The sequence below is a fragment of the Dermacentor andersoni genome, chromosome 7 (genome assembly GCF_023375885.2).
Source record: "Dermacentor andersoni chromosome 7, qqDerAnde1_hic_scaffold, whole genome shotgun sequence".
NCBI lineage: Eukaryota > Metazoa > Arthropoda > Arachnida > Ixodida > Ixodidae > Dermacentor > Dermacentor andersoni.
This window is the reverse complement of record NC_092820.1, coordinates 138,162,145-138,180,341: the sequence shown is the minus strand read 5'-3', so window position 1 is coordinate 138,180,341 and position 18,197 is coordinate 138,162,145. Positions and strand designations below refer to the sequence as shown.

Genomic DNA, 18,197 nt, shown 5'->3' with positions numbered 1-18,197 from the left:
GGATTCAATCTTTTTTCGTTTGGTCCGGGCTTCCCTTGGTATAGATTGCGTCGTCTTGAAGCAACGACGTCATCTTGGCGACGTAGTCCGAGCGGTCAAGGATGACCGTAGCGTTTTCTTTGTCTGCGGAAAGAATAACAGCGTCTTTATTCTGCTGAAGCCTTCGCAACACTGTCTTCTCAGGAACAAGTAGCGTGTCAGTCTTAGTCTTTGACAGCTTGGAGAGGAGCCCGATGGCGCGTGAACGTGCCCCCTGTTGTAGAGGAGGGTCGACCAGGCGTGCTGCTTGTTCCACGGCACACGTTCTTTTTCGTAGTTTGTGCGGTAACCTGCGTTAAAGTTCAAACCACGGCTCAAAACTTCTTCCGAGGGGTCGAGTTTCTGCGAAGACAGGTTGCGAACACCCAGCATACCAGAAGGATCAGGGTTGCGACGCAGCAGTAGGGAGAACTCGGCATCCTGGGATTCTGTCCTAGTTTCGCGAGTCCAGCAAGCGGTGCTATTTGCATGTAGTAACACATCGTGAAAATCGTTTGGAAGGCAAAATCCAAGCCGTCGTTGGGAAAAGAAAATTTCATTTTCCAGTCGCTTAGTCGTTGATACGGTTTCCAAAATCCGGGCTTGTAGCAGACGGCGTTCTGCTTGGGCAATTGTGTTTCTACCCATGGCCGTACGTACAATTAGCGGCAGTCGAAGAGACTTTCGGTTGTGGACAAAAGATCTGCAGTGATTGTTGAGTACCAGGTGGCTTTGGAATAAACCCATTCGGGACCTCAGATTGATGAACTGACGATAAGCACAATAACTGGCGCCTCATGCTTCTCTCTAAGTGTAGCCTAGTCCAAACTCGTCAGGCGAGGGTGATACATTGTCAAATAAAGTGGCACTCGCCTAACGTTCAAAACAGAATGAAAAATAAAATGACGCTTCGAGACAGCTACGGGTCCCTTGTTCACAATGAAGGTGGGCGCAAGAGGGGGTGGTTATTTATGCGTTAGATGGTGCAGAGTGCGCATGTATATTTCGCGGAGATTACCCGGTGCCCGGTTAATGGCGTTTCTAGTCGTTTGAATATGTAGATTCTAACAGCAGTCGTAAAGATAGCCGCTTCTCGGTCGCCATTACGCTCGCAGCATCACAGTCGATGATGTGGTTAGTTCTCAAGTGATGATCCGCCAAGGCGCTTGAATTTGCATTGCCCTTCCTGACATCGTTCTGATGCTGCTGACTCCTTTTAAATTTCCCAGTTTTACCTATGTAAGATGCGTCACAACTCTTGCATGTAATCTTGTAGATTACCCCTGGAATCGTTGAAACTTGCAAAGGGTCTTTCACGCGTACAAACATCTGTCTTCGTTTGTTTGTTGCCAGGTATGCAATTTTTACACTGTATTTGCCAAAAACGTTTGCCAGTGCTTCACTGATGCCTTGTGCTTGGGGGACATCCACCCGTTTCTGCTACGCGTTTCTTGTATCCTTGCGTGCTTACCAACTGACGACCGCAATTCTTGAGTCCTCAGAAGCTGCGCTAGGTAGCCGTTGTTAGAGATGTCCTTCCTTACTACGTCTAGGTCTTGCTTGCGCAGTCCAGGCTCGGAACAGATGCGCAATACGCGAGAGCAGAGTGAAACGGCGACGGAGCGTAGGAAGCCGACCCACACGGGGAGATACCTGAGGTTCGACTCTGCGCATACTATAGGGAAATTTTATTTATTTATTTATTTCCAATACTGTTAGCCCTTGAGGGCTGTTACAGGGATGGGGGAAAAGGAATTTTCCACAAACACGTAACACCATTCCCGCAATAAACAAATGGTGCATTCGGCAAACACATGACAGTTTACGCTCAAATGATTCAGTTGTCTGCGTTTCAATAAATACATCTGCGTCAAGTTTGTTCCAATCGACTATAGACATACACGCTTCATTGCCGCTTCGCTACGAAGCTTCGCTACCATCTCTACCAAGCGTAAACCTCTTTACAACACATAGTTGACGTTCTAAACATGTTCAAGCACAATATTCAATTTCGCTTGCCAGCATGAACAAATACAATCGAGTCTCTGATGAAAAAGGGCTCATACACTTCCGATACTGCCGAAATTAGCACATGCAATCGTTTGTGCACGAAAGACAGGAACCTATATAATAAATGTCATGCTCAAAAGCTAGCGACCTTTCATTGGCGAAATTCCATTGCTTATGGTGCACCGGCTAATTTTTTGCAATGTAAACATAATCTTGCTCTAAAATAATTAACATTTCAGAAAACTGAAAGGCGACAGGCCATTGCATTGCTTTCGGCCGTCTTGAAAGTGTTGACAAAGGTGAACTTGAATAGAATCTGGGCAATACATTAACTAAAATATCCAGTAAAACAAGCTTGCGTTTCAGAGGGATATGCACCATCAATCACATCCGCCTGATCAATTAGATAACCGTTAATATGGAGTAACACCTCAAATAAAGCATGCGTCACAATACTTATAACACCACATCAGACAGAATAAGTACGAGGAAACTTGGACATGGCGCATCCTGAACATAACTTTGCTCTCCCTCCGATACACCATTGCTGCTTGTGTTCGCGCCTTTAGTGTGCTTTCCGTCACTACCGAATAGAGGTTATCTTGTGTATTAAGGTATAGTACGCCTTTTTCCGTGGTAGTGATGCTCACATTGCATGCAGTTAAAATTTACGAGCGCCACGTGGTCCTACAGATGTGTTATATGTAGTGCTAGCTTAGCACCTTAATAATGTTGCTGGTCGACGGCAGTCAAAATGTCACATGCCGATGGCTTCATTCCTTAAAATGCTAATTTACTAAAGGTTTACTTTCTCCTGGCAACCCTTCTGGGCGTTTACATTTAACAGCCCCTGATGCATTTCGCCCTTTCTTCTTTCACAGACGCTTTCACTACGGTCTGGAGAGATCTGCGTGTGAGAAATCGCCCGGATAACGCTACAGGTATTGAAGAGGAATGCAAGAAACAGTTTGAAGAATCTATGAAGTGGACTAAGAGAAACTGGACATCTCCATACGACGCTACATGCCAATGAGAATTGCAGACACGCCTACTTTCTGTTATGCTTGCCTGTTCTTGGCCTTATTATTACTCTTATAATAAAGCATGCGAAATTCACAGTCAATTGCATTCTCTGCTTTTTTAGCTGATAAATAAGTGAATATATGTGTGAAATCAAATCTTAGTTTGTTTACTCTGTCATGCAACTATTCATAAAGACACCTATTGTTGAAGTACGCTAAGAAGAATCCCTTCATAGCTGGGGTGCCACCGTAGCTTATTTTTCCATCAAATAAAAGGTAACGAACGTTCAAGTGTCCCTAAAGAAAATCCTGTTACGCAAGTTCTGCATTGTTACGGCCCAAGACAAAAGGAAAGAAAAGAATATACGATATTTATTTCATATCATTTGTATATAACAAAAGCGGCCCCTCTGTAGCCGAAAGAGCGCTCGAGGGGCCACACCCGGCCGATGGAGATATGAAAGCAGCCAGGAAATATTTACCTATTCCCAAATTTAAATACATTGAAGGTATAAAAATGCTTGTTTCACATCTTCACAAATGTGACGCACAAGATTTAAAATGTCTAGACTTTATTGTTTGGATATACACTTTCTCTTACGGATGTGGATACGAAGAAAAATGAACAATCCTTAACGCTGCCGTAAACAGAGCTCACAGCGAGGTTTATAAGAGAAGCAATGCTCTCTCGTCCAAATGTACTTCACAGCGCTTCTTTCCTTAAAGGAAACAAAGAGAACTCCAACCGGCATTTTCTAGTGCAATATCCACTGCGGTCGTCCTTCTTCTGAAAGCCACTCATAAGATAATTTTACATGCTTTTGAGAAGCGACTGAACGCTTTGGGCCAAGATGCTAAGCACGAGGTCGCGGGATCGAAACCCGGACATGACGGCCACATTTCAATGGGGGTGAAAGGCGAAAACAACCGTGTACTTACATTTCGGTGCACGTTAAATAAACACAGGTGGACCAAATTTCTGCAGTCCCCCACTATGGTATGCCTCATAATCAGATCGTGGTTTTTGCACATACAGACCTACAATTTAATTCGCCCAAGAATTAAAACAGAAGTGAAAGCGAGATAGCAAAGGACAAATCACTCTTTCCAAAGAGAATACTAACTGCCTTCGTATCTACATCGGCCACAGTGACACGGGGGAGTGCAACAGAAACGCAAAATTGGTTCTAGGACATAAGCCCAAAGAAATGTTTATGTGTACTTCGCAGGATCTGCAGGTTGAACACGGAGGTAGGCAGATTGCTTTAACTAGGGACATATAGAATTAATGAAGCATCCTTAGGAATTGAATTCTGGGGTGCTTCGTGCCTAAACTATTATTTCATTTCGAGGAACGCAATAGGGCGGTATTGTGTTAATTTTGACCACAAGGGTAGCTTTAACGTGCTCCCAGCACGCGGGACACGGATGTTTTCACATTTTGCCCGAGCCTAAATGCGGCCGCCGCGGCCGGCAACTCATCCCGTGACCTCGTGCTTAACAGCGCAATACCATGGGCGCTAAGCCACCATGGCGGGTATCCGTAGGGACCTTTAAAATTTTTATGAAAACTTACGACGTTCATCTGTTCAGATTTGTTTATTGTGAAGCCAATTTACAAGTTGTTGCGAGTCATAGCGCAGGTTACCAATAGCATTTTTAAAATGAGAATGCCTCAACATAAGCAGGGTGCTGTCCTTATAGTGGAATGCTAGACAATGTTCGATAATACTAAAATATCCCGCAGAGCCAATAGGACGATGGCTGTCAGCGGTTACGCGTTTAGGACTTAATAAATATAACGACACCAGGTATTGCCACCGTCGAAAGTGGTTATCGATGAGGGGTGTACGGCAGCGGGACTCCTTTTTTGCGCTTCCTTAAGAACATTCGGCGCCATCTAGCGGCACAAACTGCGAAGCCTGCCTGTGTCTTCCGAACACCATCGCGCGCCAGTGCAGCGAAACCCATCGAAGAAACCCGCCCGCCCATCCGTTCGTCCGTATGTCCGTCTATCATGTAAGATGATCGCTTTCAAAATGGGGCCCAAAGGAGTGAGCGGATTGACCTTCGTGCAGCATCTTGTTTCAACTCCAACTAAGCCGCGAGAACACAGCGCACACGAAGCTATCAGCACTCGGAAAACTGTCCCGATTGCAGATCGCTTTCAAGATAAGGCCCCCTTGGCCGCGCCTTATGCAGCCGCCGCCGGAGTACAATTGATTATATTTGATAATGGTTCGACGCGGACGGATGAGGCCCTGAAGAGCAATAACGGCTTATAATGATCGGCACGCATCAGCGCTCCTGGTGTCACCACCTGCAAGTTTGCATGCTTCATAGCTTCACCTTGCGCCGCCATCCGCAGCAGGTCGTGTCACCGCAGCGCTGTCGTTACTACTGGTGGGATCATGTTTCCTAACATTGATATTGACTCTGGGCGGCGTGGAGATGAGCCAGTGGCACAAAGCTAAGGCATACTTATAGAACTCCCTGAGGAGTTTCTGTGCTTTTGCTCCAAGGCAAGAAGTGTGGCGAGCTGTTGCGTACAAATGCTGAGAGTGGCTCTATCTTGCCATACACCCCAAGGTTCATACACGGTAATCCAAGCTGGGAAGATGTTCATTGAAGAGTGGCACATACCCAGAGTGTTCACGGCCCAGCGACGAATTTCCCTCGGCGTCCCACAAGGAAGTGTCCTATCTACCTAGCATTTTAACGTTGCCATGGCCAGCCACCCGGATGCCCTGAAAGTAGGTCGGACGGCAGTTAAAATGTCCATCTACGTAGATGACATCTGCATTTGGATCACGGGGTACCACAACACAAACGTTTGGCCCGGATAGCCCAGGCCGCAATCTCCACTATCGATCGCCACCTATCGACGCTTGGCCTATCTTTATCAGCAGAAAAATCTGCCTTTCTGCTTTTCCCGGGAGTGAGACGCAAGTCAACACGTCTGACGCTGAATATCAGACGGCATTAAATTCTTCGTGCAACTCATGTTCGATTCCTGGGCGTCACCATCGACAACAAGCTACTATGGCGTGGTGCGGTCGAAAGTGTTGTGGCTGCATCAGTGCAGAGTCAACGCACTTCGTCGATTGGCAGGTGTAAGTTGGAGAAACAATCCTATATCCATGCTTAAACTGAACGCTGCACTTATAACAAGCCGCATTCTCTATCAGCTCCCTCTGATATCACCGTCAACGAGTCAATTCGAGCGCCTGGAGGCAGTGCACAGAAAGGGACTTCGCTTGGCGATGGTAGTTCCAACGACGGCTTTAAACAAGTCACTAATGAGGCAGAGTCTCTTCCACTCCACCTCTTGGCATGTCAGGCCTTGCTGACGCAGCTATTAAGGCTGGGCGAGTCACGCGCAGGCAAGGCGCTTCTCCGGCGGCTAAGAGCAAGAACTCGCTCACATTTCCATGCGGCGCTGTAACACCTTCCGATATTTAGGATTGGAATGGCCTAAACGAAGTCGCCTTGACCCGCCATGGTCTTTTTCGGACGTTACCTACAGCTTCAATGTACCCCACCTACCGACGAAACGCGCCATTTCGACTGCCGAAGCAAAGTCTATTGTGCTGGACCGCTTGAGCACTGTGTTTCAAAGCCATCTGCAAGTGTACACAGACGGTTCGGTGTGCGCACAAACAGATAGCTGTGCAGCGGCATTCTGCATACCATCCCTTGATGTGTCATGGTCTGGCCGACTGGATCGCGTAGTTTCCTCTACAACAGTAGAAAGCGCCGCAATCACCGCGGCTTTGTGGAAACTATGGGCCTTTTCTGCACGAGATGTCGTGGTGCTGACGGATTCCAAGTCAGCATTACAGAGATTACATCGGGGCCTACCTCTAGAGAAAATTACAAGGCAGTCTCTGGCACTGATTGATGACCTACCGAGCAAAGGATTTGACATGTTTCAGTGGATTCCATCACACGCAGGAATTGATGGTAACGAGGAAGCTCAGGCCCTTGCAGGCCTAGCGCTGACATGTGTCCCAAAAGTGAAAGCTCCAAAAGCTTTTCAAAACCCTAAGGGTGCGATCCGCCTTCACTTTAGAGAGATGCACAAGAATCCACACGAATCCTGTGTGACTCATGGATTTACACGCGAACAAGCGACGCTTTTATACCGCATCAGTACCGACTCCGCATACACCCCAGCTTGGTTATTCAAGACTGGGCTTCGCGCTTCCCCACTCTGTGCTTTCTGTGGTGACATTGGCGATATCGAACATTTCATTTGGCTATGCCCGCAGTTTGACACAGACAGAAAAGCGATGGTCGACAACCTACAAAAGAGCGGTCTCACGCACAGGACCTTTGAAGACGTTGTTTTCCCCGAAAGGCCCGCGGCATTCAGGAAGAGAGCGCAACGACTGCTAATAGCTTTCCTGCGAGACACGGGGCTCATCGACATCTGGTGACACACACCCGATCTCAACTCGAAGGAGGATCAGGGGGAACAATTGCCGGCTATGTATGCCAGGCCAACCCCGCCTGCTTCAACATCATCACCACCACCAGCAGCAGCAGCAGCAGCAGCTCACTAAAGAGCTGGGCAAAGAGAAGTTTTTGTTCTTGAGGAACACGTGTGACGTGGGTTTGCGTCTGCTCAGCAGCAGAGAAATTTCCATTATCTATTTGCCATTGCAGGGTGGCACAATTCTAGTGGCACATAACCAAGTTGACGTCAAAGACGTTCTTTGAAGAGGGGCGCGCGCCTACAGGCACGTAGCCGGTGACCTAGGTCGGCATCAAACGAGTTTATTGAAGACCAGCACCTACGGATTCTCACAAACACAGGGAAACATGTCACCGTGGAAGAGTTTCATTGAAGAACGGTACATACCGAGTCCCTGTCGGCGGGAAAGAGGTTCGTTGAAGAGCGGCACCTGTCTACTCCGACACTGCCACATACTAAGTGACCCAAGTTGGTCGTACAGTCGGTTGAGAATCCTGTTTCCTTAGCAGAGCGGCCCGATGCGCTGCCCATTCGAATGGGGCCTACCCATGACCCAGGCAGGCAAGAAAACTGTTAGGTATATAGATAGAGAGTTAGGCCCCGTATAGTGCGTGAAATGCTGTACGAAATGTAACGCAATAATTTACGTAAAAGTAAAAAATGCCGCAACGCGTACATCAGTCCTTCAAGTTTCAGCTGATAAGTGATCATTTAGGCATTTTTTACCGTTTTTCAAACATCTTGAAACCCCACAAATGTACTGCGCAGGCCCAAGTCTTGATACAACCCCCCCGCATGCGCATTGAAAGAAACTTCAAATACGAAGACTGAGCGGTGCAGTCACTGCATTTGAATACGTTAGCTTGGTAACCAGTGGTAGTCCAGGGATAATAGTTGCTTGGAGTGTGCACTTCTCTGTCAGAGCATGTGGCTACGCGCAAAACAACATGCTGAAGAACGTGCAACTAACGCAAGGCCGCGTTATCATTTTTTTTCTATTGTGTGTATTGAACGCAGTTTTAGACTGCGTACTATTGTAGGCTGGTCGCTCGTCTGATCAGCCTCGTTTTAAACCTTACCCATGTGAAACTTCAAGTTACATTTTTCATTTCTCTGGGAAGGGTAATTTTGCGCCGACGCACTATCTTGCCTGCCTGTAGATGTGCTCTGTTCAGCAGTGCTAAGCAATGTTCAAGGTTTCATCATTATGGCCATCAGGGGCATCAGGCTACACACAGGTTAGGTTTCATGACAACGCCGTTATGCACGGCTGAGATGTCTTTTCGGCTAGGGACAGATTCTATATGCCACCATCGTTCATACTTATAACCGTAACTATTCATTATCCCGTAGTCTGCGCTCACCATTCAAGTGTAACTCGAGCACGTGGGGCTTGCAGTTATTCGTCATCTCCATGAACGCATATGAACGCTGATTAACGTTGATGTTCAACCCTTTTCCTTTCCTGCTGATGAATTATGCGCATCAAGCTACCTATGCAACCCTACCCCTGCTTACACTCTGTTGTCAAATTTACTCTGTTGTCAATTCTTTGTTTCTCTCCTACGTACTTCAAGGCATACGTACTTCAAGGCATAATTTCCTGCCTCTCGTGCTATTGGGTATACTTATTTTCATGAAACCAGCCCTGTGATATACCACGGCTGACTACGTATTCTGCAGCAGTAGGAGAATCCTGCAAATTTTTCACTGAAAGCACTTCTTCATGTGCACGAAAACGTTGCACAGAGCGTAGACTCCACACTCATTGTGGATAAGATATTGTGTATCCTCTTGCTCGTACGTTATTTGGGGATTTTCTATCGCTACCTTAGGACAGCCAGACGAATATAAAAGAAAATTCGGCGTTGCATGGATAGATTACCATGTGAATGTTTCAGATTTTGGCAATCTATAGAACTTCGCAAGCCATTTTCCCATACCTAGAGAACCGTACGTGGTCGGCGCTCGCTCTATGAATAATGCTTCTGATTCAATGCTCTGGCGCTCCTGGAGAGGCGGCTGGATATCGGTGTCGCAGAAGACTTGTGTGATTATCGCTGGCCAAAGCAACACGCCGAGGCTCTGGAACCCCACGAATTTCCCCGTTTCGTGTGACTTGCGCATGAATCTTCCTTTCGCAATGAATGAGCTGGAAGCAACTCCTGCTCAATGGAGGCGTTGTTCATGCCCGGAATGAGACGGAAAATCCTATGGCGCCTTGTACAACCTGAGTGAATGCACACGGAGAGAATTGTTGAATCTATTAAACCTATCCAGGCAAGAGGACATGCTGCACGTAGAATATAAGACAAGCCGCTTGGTCGCGCTCCTTATGCCGTGCAGGTCCCCACAATTCATCACCTCACATACCACAAAAGTGCTGGTCAGTTGTATCGTAACGGTAATAAGAAAAATTATCCTTGCCCACTTGGGGTAGTACCTAGAGCACTATAGCATGTATACAAATTGGATGGGTGGTTTTCGAAGAAGCCGCTCGTAAACAGACAATGTTCATATCGCTGCGCATGTCCATCAACAGAACTCACGTAAAATAATATCTCAATTATCCCTATTCAAGCTCACGCTCATTGGCCTTGTTGAACATCTACGTGCAGCTATCAAGGTTTCAATGTAAGCCGACGACATATGTGTGTGGACTTTGGCTGTGTCACGTCTTCAGATACGTATAAGGCTTTGAAAAGCTATTGCACTGACAGCGGTGTACCTCCGAAACGAATGCCTCGAAATCTCGTGAGATAAATGTGCACTGGCCGCATTCACTCGCAAACAAAATGACACGCTGCGCCGCCTCTAAAATGGTCGCATCATTTTCTTTCAGAAAACTCGAAAATTTTTTCGCCAAGATCTATTTATTTGTATTTATTTTTATTGTCTCCACGGTCAGAGGCATTACAGAGGGGAATGTAACATACTGAAAAACGCACGACACAGGCTTTGTTCTGTTCACACAAACTTAGGTGGAATGACGAGAAAGTCTCACTACAAGCCAGAACAACAAACTGTGAAGTATTTAGCCGAAAACAACATAACTAAAAACTTGTTTGGCTGCAAAGTAATACAGTTGTATATAAAACATTATGAAAGAGGGAATAATGAAGAGTGGACGCTACTCATCCCAGAAGGTGGTTGTTCCGATGCTGTTAGGGGCGGGGCATAAATGATTGGTAACATGTTTGCGTTAATACCGACATTATTTCCGCCTTTTGTTTATGATCGCAACAAGGTGAAATGTATGACTGAGGAAGGGTAAGGTCATTGTGGAAGGCGGGATTGTAGTATAATTTATGAAACGACATAGGTGGTAGAACTTGTGCTGGCAGGCAATTGAGCCAAGCTGCAAAGGCTCATTCAATAAAGTGTTGCTGGTAGCACAAATGCAGTTTTCGAGAATAAAGCTGACAGAACTATTTGGAAGTAGCTCGAGGGCCGAGGTTAATATATCAGTGATTAAGCGAGGAAAAAAAGCCTCGAATTCCAGTTTATTTCGGACAGTGTCCTTGCGAAGAAGGCGACATGTTGGTTCTACTTCCTCGGCTAGGGGTGGAAGGCACCTTGAATAACAACCAACGAGAACCAAATAGAAGCGCGACATGGTGGCATACGACGGTGTATTGCATGGACGAGTGCATGTACCTTGGTTTGAAGGGGTGTTATACCTTCAGCACTGACGCGATGCCAGAGGAATGAAAACTCACTGGCGCTGAATATGCATTTCCCATTCAGCTTGGGTCCCGCTTTAGCGGAACGACGGAGGTGCTCCTTGAGGTTCTCAATGAGCTCCTGCTCGGTCTTCTAAAGGACGATGACGTAATAGATAAAGCATAGGACGCCTTTACAGACTCGAAGAATAGTCGTAATCGTTTGTTGGAAAGTAGCTAGAGCTAAAGCCAGACAGACGTAGACTCGCTTAAACCTGCACAAACTCCAGTACGTGATAAGTGCTGTAATGTCCCTGGTGTCCGGGTGAAGCAGGACATGCTGGTACGTTGAAGCTAATCCTGACTTCGAGAAGCAGCGGGCCCCGCTTCAGCCCGTCTACGATGCGGGGCAGATGAATCTTATCTACCACCGCTGCTTTGTTTGGCTCTCTGAAACCAACGAGAAAACTGGTCTTTCTTGCGTAACACAACAGCGGACATCTGGATATCCACTATGATGTATAAATTATTTCTAATGACCTCAGCCGCTTCCAAATGCTTCAGCTCGTCACTCACTGACTGTCGCAACGAGGGAGATAGCCACCTTAACTTGAGTGCGACAGGAGGTACTGATGACTTTGATCTCGCGCTGGAATACCCTTGCTAGTCCGAGGCGTGGCCAGAAAATGCGCAAACATTGCGTTCAGTGGTGCAGAAAAACCCACTCGGTAGTGATCCCAAGGACACTTGGCCTTTGTGGTTGGTGTTTGCAGTGAACCACACGTCGTCGAAATAGACACGGGTTGACTTGTTTCAGTGGACGTATCCAGGCAGCGAAGTTCTTCACCGTACATCTGCAGCCGGAGAGTTCGTACAGCGTCCAATCCAAGCAGTCACGTTCCTTTAGGAGTAACATGGAAGGTAACATTGGCTGGCCCTGCGCTTTAAAGCACGCGAGCACGGAAGGAGCTATGAACTGGCATCTTCTGTCTTGAAATTTCAAGCAGTGTGAAACTGGCACTGCAGAGTAGCAGTATGCCTTGAATAATGTTTCCTAAGTGTTCTTCTCCGAAAATTGACATGGCATATCCGTTATCGACGAGAAACATTGCGCTGCGTATCGGTCCAGAGGAGCAGTTGATGTGGAAGTCCGAGCAGCGACTTGCACATCAATGAAGATGCCTGAACGCTGAGCAAATCGGCTGAGGACCTGGTGGGTCAGAACCACCGTAAATTGGGTGGCCGAAACATTGATTACACTTGCTGCATTTTCCTCAGGGATAAATTCCCGCACTCGCGATGAGCCCCCGCAGCCTCGTGGCGACAAACAATGCGGAACTGACCAAGACGTACGCAACCATACCAGATGTCGGCCCTGGGCTGGGCGTCGAGCACATCGCGATATAGTCCTCGACAGTTATCGCATACCTGTAGTTTGCCAGAGTGCACGGCAACGCCAGCGTCGGTAGGCGTTGAAGATGGGTCGAGAGAGCGTGAACGTTACGGTTAGTAACGGAAAGCGCCTCTATCGTCAGTGTGAGCGTCAAAATTCTCGAGGGGTCGTTTCTGTATGCACCGTGCTTACTTGGCTATTAGGATGGGACGCTCTGCACTGAGATTCCAAGAATTGCCGACTCTCTGGCGACTTCCTCCCGAAGCAAATACATCTCAATTTCTCGTTGAAACGTCAATATGTCATCCTCAAACCGAAGTATCTCACGCAACTGAGGACACGCGATGCCCGGGATAAACTGGTCGCACCTATTGTCGTCAGCCGGTTCTCCGGGTTCTCCGATAGCCACAATAAAAACAGCTATCGCTTCACCCAGAAGCTGCGGTCTCTTGAACACTGTGTCGTTTCACGCGAATATCATCGGCAGAACTTAAATGGCTGCCTAACCCTGTGGTTGCGACGTTGTACACGTCCGTTCCTCCATACTTGTATTTGCTAACTTCAGCCGGTGCCGCGCTCCTTCTTCCCGAGGTAGGAGCGAGATCCAAGGCAATGGATCAAGAGTTATCAGCGCCGTTCTGACGATAGGTCGTCAGAGCCGCTAGCAAGAATAAAATTCTCGACGAACCGCAGCCAACGCTACTACGGAATAGCAGGCGGGGACGTAGCCAGGAACGGTGACGGTCGCATCTGTCCTGCTGCAGTGTCGCGTGATAGGCGCTCTCACAAAGGTATTTCCAACCAAAAGCCGCCTTTTTTCGAAACGACCACCTTTTATACATGTGCGCTGGTGGTACTATCGCTTGATGGAAACGCAATATATAACACACTAACGAGGCACCTGTTATCGGCGTTCGACATCACAGAACGGGTCTACTGCCTCTAGCTCACCAGAAGAGAATGAACACACGCATGAGGAAACCAGCCCAGACCTGTGCTTAGAACGATAGGAAGCTGAGCTAGTTGGTAAGGATTGATTATGCAAAAAAGGTGAGGCATGCAGACAGGACACAAGAGAAAGGGACAACCCGAACGCCGTTCGTGTTGTCCTCGTCTCTTTTCTTGTGTCCTGTCTGCACGCCTCACTTTTTTGCATAATGAACAGACCTGTGCTGACAGAAATTTAGCATTGGTAATGCGACAGCACACTTCGTGATGGACACTTCAATTTTTCTTGTCTGGCTAACATTTCTGCGCCACAGATATAAAAGATGTGGGTAATCCGTGGAGTAAGTCAAAGTACAGTCTGCAGTGGAGTCTGCGACTGGATGTATGATGACACGCCTACGACAAGGAGCAGATGTGGCATAACCAGATAAAAGGCAATATAGAAGAATCAGGCTGCCCATTGACGCCTTGATAAGGAATCTGCAATTTCAGGTAAGCCTAGTAGTTTGTGGCCAGGTACCCATACTAAACGGACTTTCCTCAAGTATCTAAGTACAAATGAATGAAACGCCTTCCTAACTGGAGTCAACAGAACAAGTCAGTGAGGAACATGGTTATATAGAATCAGTGATTATCACAGCAGATGTAATTAGTAAATTTAATTGGGCCCCACCATTCCCATAAATTGAGCCAAGAAAATGCGCAAAAAAATGGGCAGCCGCCGTCTGGCTAGCGTTGGACAAAAAGAAAACACAACACCAGCTAGATTCCATCACCATCTAGCGTCTGTCGCATTGACGATATTTGTCTGTGCGCTCTGCTGATGGCTTTGTATCAAACTACCTCATATACAATGCAGAAGTAATTTCGCGTCAATATCGAAAGCATCGGCAAATTGAATATTACTACAATCAAGGAAGCTGCGAATCTAAAGTATTTTGCAGATACGCACGTTCAAGTGGTCTAGTAACGTTCAACTAACGTAATGTGATTTGCGGATATGGCAGGCACGGCCAGTTAACACAAAAAGTTGACAGTCACTTTAGCACACGCTAAAAAGGATGAAGGCGAAAACCTGCGCTCTCACGAGGCAATCATTAAACTACCTGACATTCTTATTAAAATGTCTTGTTACTTCCTAATATTTTCTCCTAACAAAGGTCGGGGGTTCCAGTACCTTAACTCGTACCTTAAATGTTATGACATATCTTATTATTTACCCGCTCATTACATGCACCAACCAGCCCAAATTAGCACTATACTAGAGCTTATTGGCGCAACGCAGGGCACTGCTTCGAACTGCATTCCAACACTGGGGCTTGCTATCTCCAGGTGCAAACCCTGATTGACCTTCCTCCCTTTCTTCTTGTTGCATTCTTTATCTCCTTTTTAAAAATGCACAACTTATGGGAGAAAAAGCGTTCTCCTGTTTCAGAATTCAATTATTTGTCAAGCAAATATTTTGCTGTTCCTGCAACAATAGCACAAATGCGAGAACGAAATCGATTCTGTTTTGTTCTCCCTGCTCACGGAGTGCGGCACCAGGGAGCAGCGCGCGCTGCTCTTCTGTAGTGTTCCTGTATATTCTCCCGCAGAGAGTAGAGTTGCGCATAACTTCTCCGGCGCCGCTCGCACCGCTATTCGTAGAGTGCTATCACGCGGCGCAAATAAGGATACGAACAGTAAAACAGCGCTAAACACAGCGCAGTAAACAACAGGACAAAGAGGGGGACACAGACAGACAATCTTTGAACTAAGCTCAGCCAGACGAGCACTGTAAAAGTGTTGCGATACGTTGATGACTTTTTAGTTTTTTACAATACTAACACTACTGACGCGCAGCCTGCTGCTGCTATGATATTCGACCAGTTCCGCATAGCTTTAGGTTCCTTTGAATTGACCACGGAGCATCCGTCAGACAAGCTGCATTTCTTAGATTTGGAGATATCGTGCTCAAGCAATCATGCATGTTGGACTTACGCTCCTTGGTCTCATAAGAGCCTTCTTCCCTTTTCCTCCGCGCACTCAAAGGTAGTCAAGCGCGCTATTGCAAGATCTTTCATGAAGGCGGCCCTCATCAGGTCTTGTGACCACCAAGTGGATGCAAGCTTCGAAAAGCAAGTAGCCAGGCTGAAGCCCGCAGGTTTCCCGGTACCACTTTTAACCAGCATCGCTGAAAGCCACGCAAGAAGCCTTAAAAGAAAGCAATCGGCAGCTACTAAATCTGAGAATCGCTCACGGCAAATGGTTGCGGTTATCCCATATGTGCACCAGGTTGCGCATAATCTCGAAAAGGTTGTCAGCAGGGCAGACGTTAGATTGCTGTTCACTGCCAGAAATAAGCTAGGTAGCCTGTGCCATCATGTCAACCGGTGACCGAGAACAACAACAAAAGTTGTAAAAAGCAGCACAGACAGAGGTTTGTTGGTGACTGTTGTGACTGTGTGGTTTACAAGATTCCCCTTCCATGCAAGCTTCTTTATATCGGTCACGCGAGGCGGTGCATCAATGACCGCATGCGCGAAAAGTCAAAGTTCAAAAACGAACTAGAGAGAGTCAGTTATCACTGCATTGCATTGAATGCGGCTGCAAGCCGTCTTTTAAAGATGTGACCTAACTGTCAAAATGCCGCGCACGTCTTACTTGAATATAATAAATTTGTGCTCCCCTTCAACGCGGTTATAAAGATATTTGATAGCATGTGACTGATAAGAGCCCCCACTCATTTGTACGGAAGCTTTGTTTGCAAACATTAAGTGCTAGAAATTCTACCCTAGGCATCTTGCGTACGCATACGAATAAAGTCATCGCTGCGATTCAGCTTTTTTGTAGTGTGATAGGAAGCACCGAGAACACTGACATAAAATCCACATTCTTCGCGATAACGAAAGCCTTATCCAAGGCCAATGTCACGGTTAGAGGCTCAAGGCCAATATCACGGTTAGAGGCTGCAACGTCCTCTACAAGTACATCGCAGCTGACATTGTTTTGTTTTCACATCATACACATGTTCCTTCAAGCACTTTTCTAAAATGCATCTTTTGTTCAGGTCAACGTAGTCACAGTTCGTGTACGGCATACCTATACCACGCCGAAAAGCCATTTTACAGCATAACCTTCACACCCTTTCAGAAGCCTTCATATCGTGCATATGAGGGCTCTGTCATTAAGCTATGAGCGCCATAATGAGTTGTGCGTGCTCGCTGCATTGTTCGTTGGCGGCGCGTCACGCATCCATACTTCGTACTGGCGACGTGGCCCTGATGAGAGAGCTGTTCGTTAACCGAGGACGTGTACATCGCACGTTCGGCACGGCAGTTGTATTATGGTGCACTCAGCAAACTGGAACTTCCTGGCTTGTTATCAGCTGCTTTGCTGTGTTGCATGTATCTGTGCGTACTCATAACGCAGCGAGGCCGCAATGACGTATTTACCATCTCCTCGCATAATTTCCTCTATTGTAAGCTCAACCTACTTAGCGGTAGATTCAGCTTGCCGGTAACAGCACACGCAATTAAATTGAGACTAAACGTGAACATGCCCAATGGGCCAGTCATAATACTGGTTCAAACCTTTACATTATTAAGCTCCTTTCTATGTGCACTGATGGTAATGGTCGAGACCTTTGTAGCTGATGTTGTACCAGTCAACAATAATTTTGAATAGTCAACGGATGGACACTATTCCTACGCAGCAAAAATGGTTCCAGAGTACCGGCACGCCCCATTGATATTGTCCTCGATGAAGATAACCGATGTAGGCGACCACTCACGAACAAATTACTACCATTCGCGTTCACACTGAGTAAACCAGCGCACCCGCAAAAAAATACTGCGCGTGCGGAGCGGTAATGCGAGCCACATAAAGGCACTAGGAAACTCACTGCATGGTCACGTAGAATGCTAATAGCCAATGAAGCAATTTCACTTTCGAACTAAAGCCATACAGCTAGTAAAATGACCGAGCTGCAAGCCCGTTGCATTAGGAGCATACACCGATAAATGTCACAGCAAAGCAGCTGATTACAAGCGAGGGAGTAGGTTTCAGTTTGCTGAGTGACCATGACACTGCTGCCGTGCCGAAAGCGCGAAGTTCGCGTCGTCAGTTGAGTGTGACCTCTCCCACCAAGGCCACGTCACCAGTACTAAGTGCGAATGTGTGAGGCACCACGAACGCATAATGGACCGAGCACGTACTACTATTCCCGACAGCATTTCATCCTAAACTACGCACAACCCGTTATTATGGCATAAAGAACTTAATGATGGAGCGGTCATATGCGCGACATGCAGGTTCCTTGCTAGATGATGCGCGAGCACGTACTGACACGTGGTAGTGGACTAGATTAGCTCAGTGATTCTTCAGCTCATTTGGCCTTATGAATGGCAAATGTCACGATACTCTTCGCATTAGGTGGTAGCGACTGCCACCAGGAACCGACCAGAACTCATCTTCGCCGTGGCCTGAGATTGCGTGGCGCGGCCCATCCTGGAGAAGCTTTAACGGAATGAGGCAGGTAGGAGCCATCGTAGCAGTAATCCCACCACTGCGTGTGTGTTGTAATTCTGCATGGCATTTTCTTAACTGAACCAAATTTTTAAATTGTCTGTGGCAGGTAGCACAATCCGAACCCTTGTACTAAAATTGAACTTGTTGAGGCGGCGTAA

At 46.9% G+C, this 18,197-nt stretch overlaps 1 protein-coding gene across 1 annotated transcript in view; it reads left to right on the top strand.

Moving 5' to 3' along the window:
* LOC129385351 (uncharacterized) overlaps positions 1-3,151 on the top strand; it is a 32,120-nt gene extending 28,969 nt beyond the window's left edge. The window contains exon 5 of the mRNA XM_055071985.2: positions 2,910-3,151. Within this exon, the coding sequence (XP_054927960.1) occupies positions 2,910-3,061 (152 nt within the window). The 3' untranslated portion in view covers positions 3,062-3,151. The remainder of the gene's footprint in view (positions 1-2,909) is intronic.
* Positions 3,152-18,197: the final 15,046 nt, after the last annotated feature.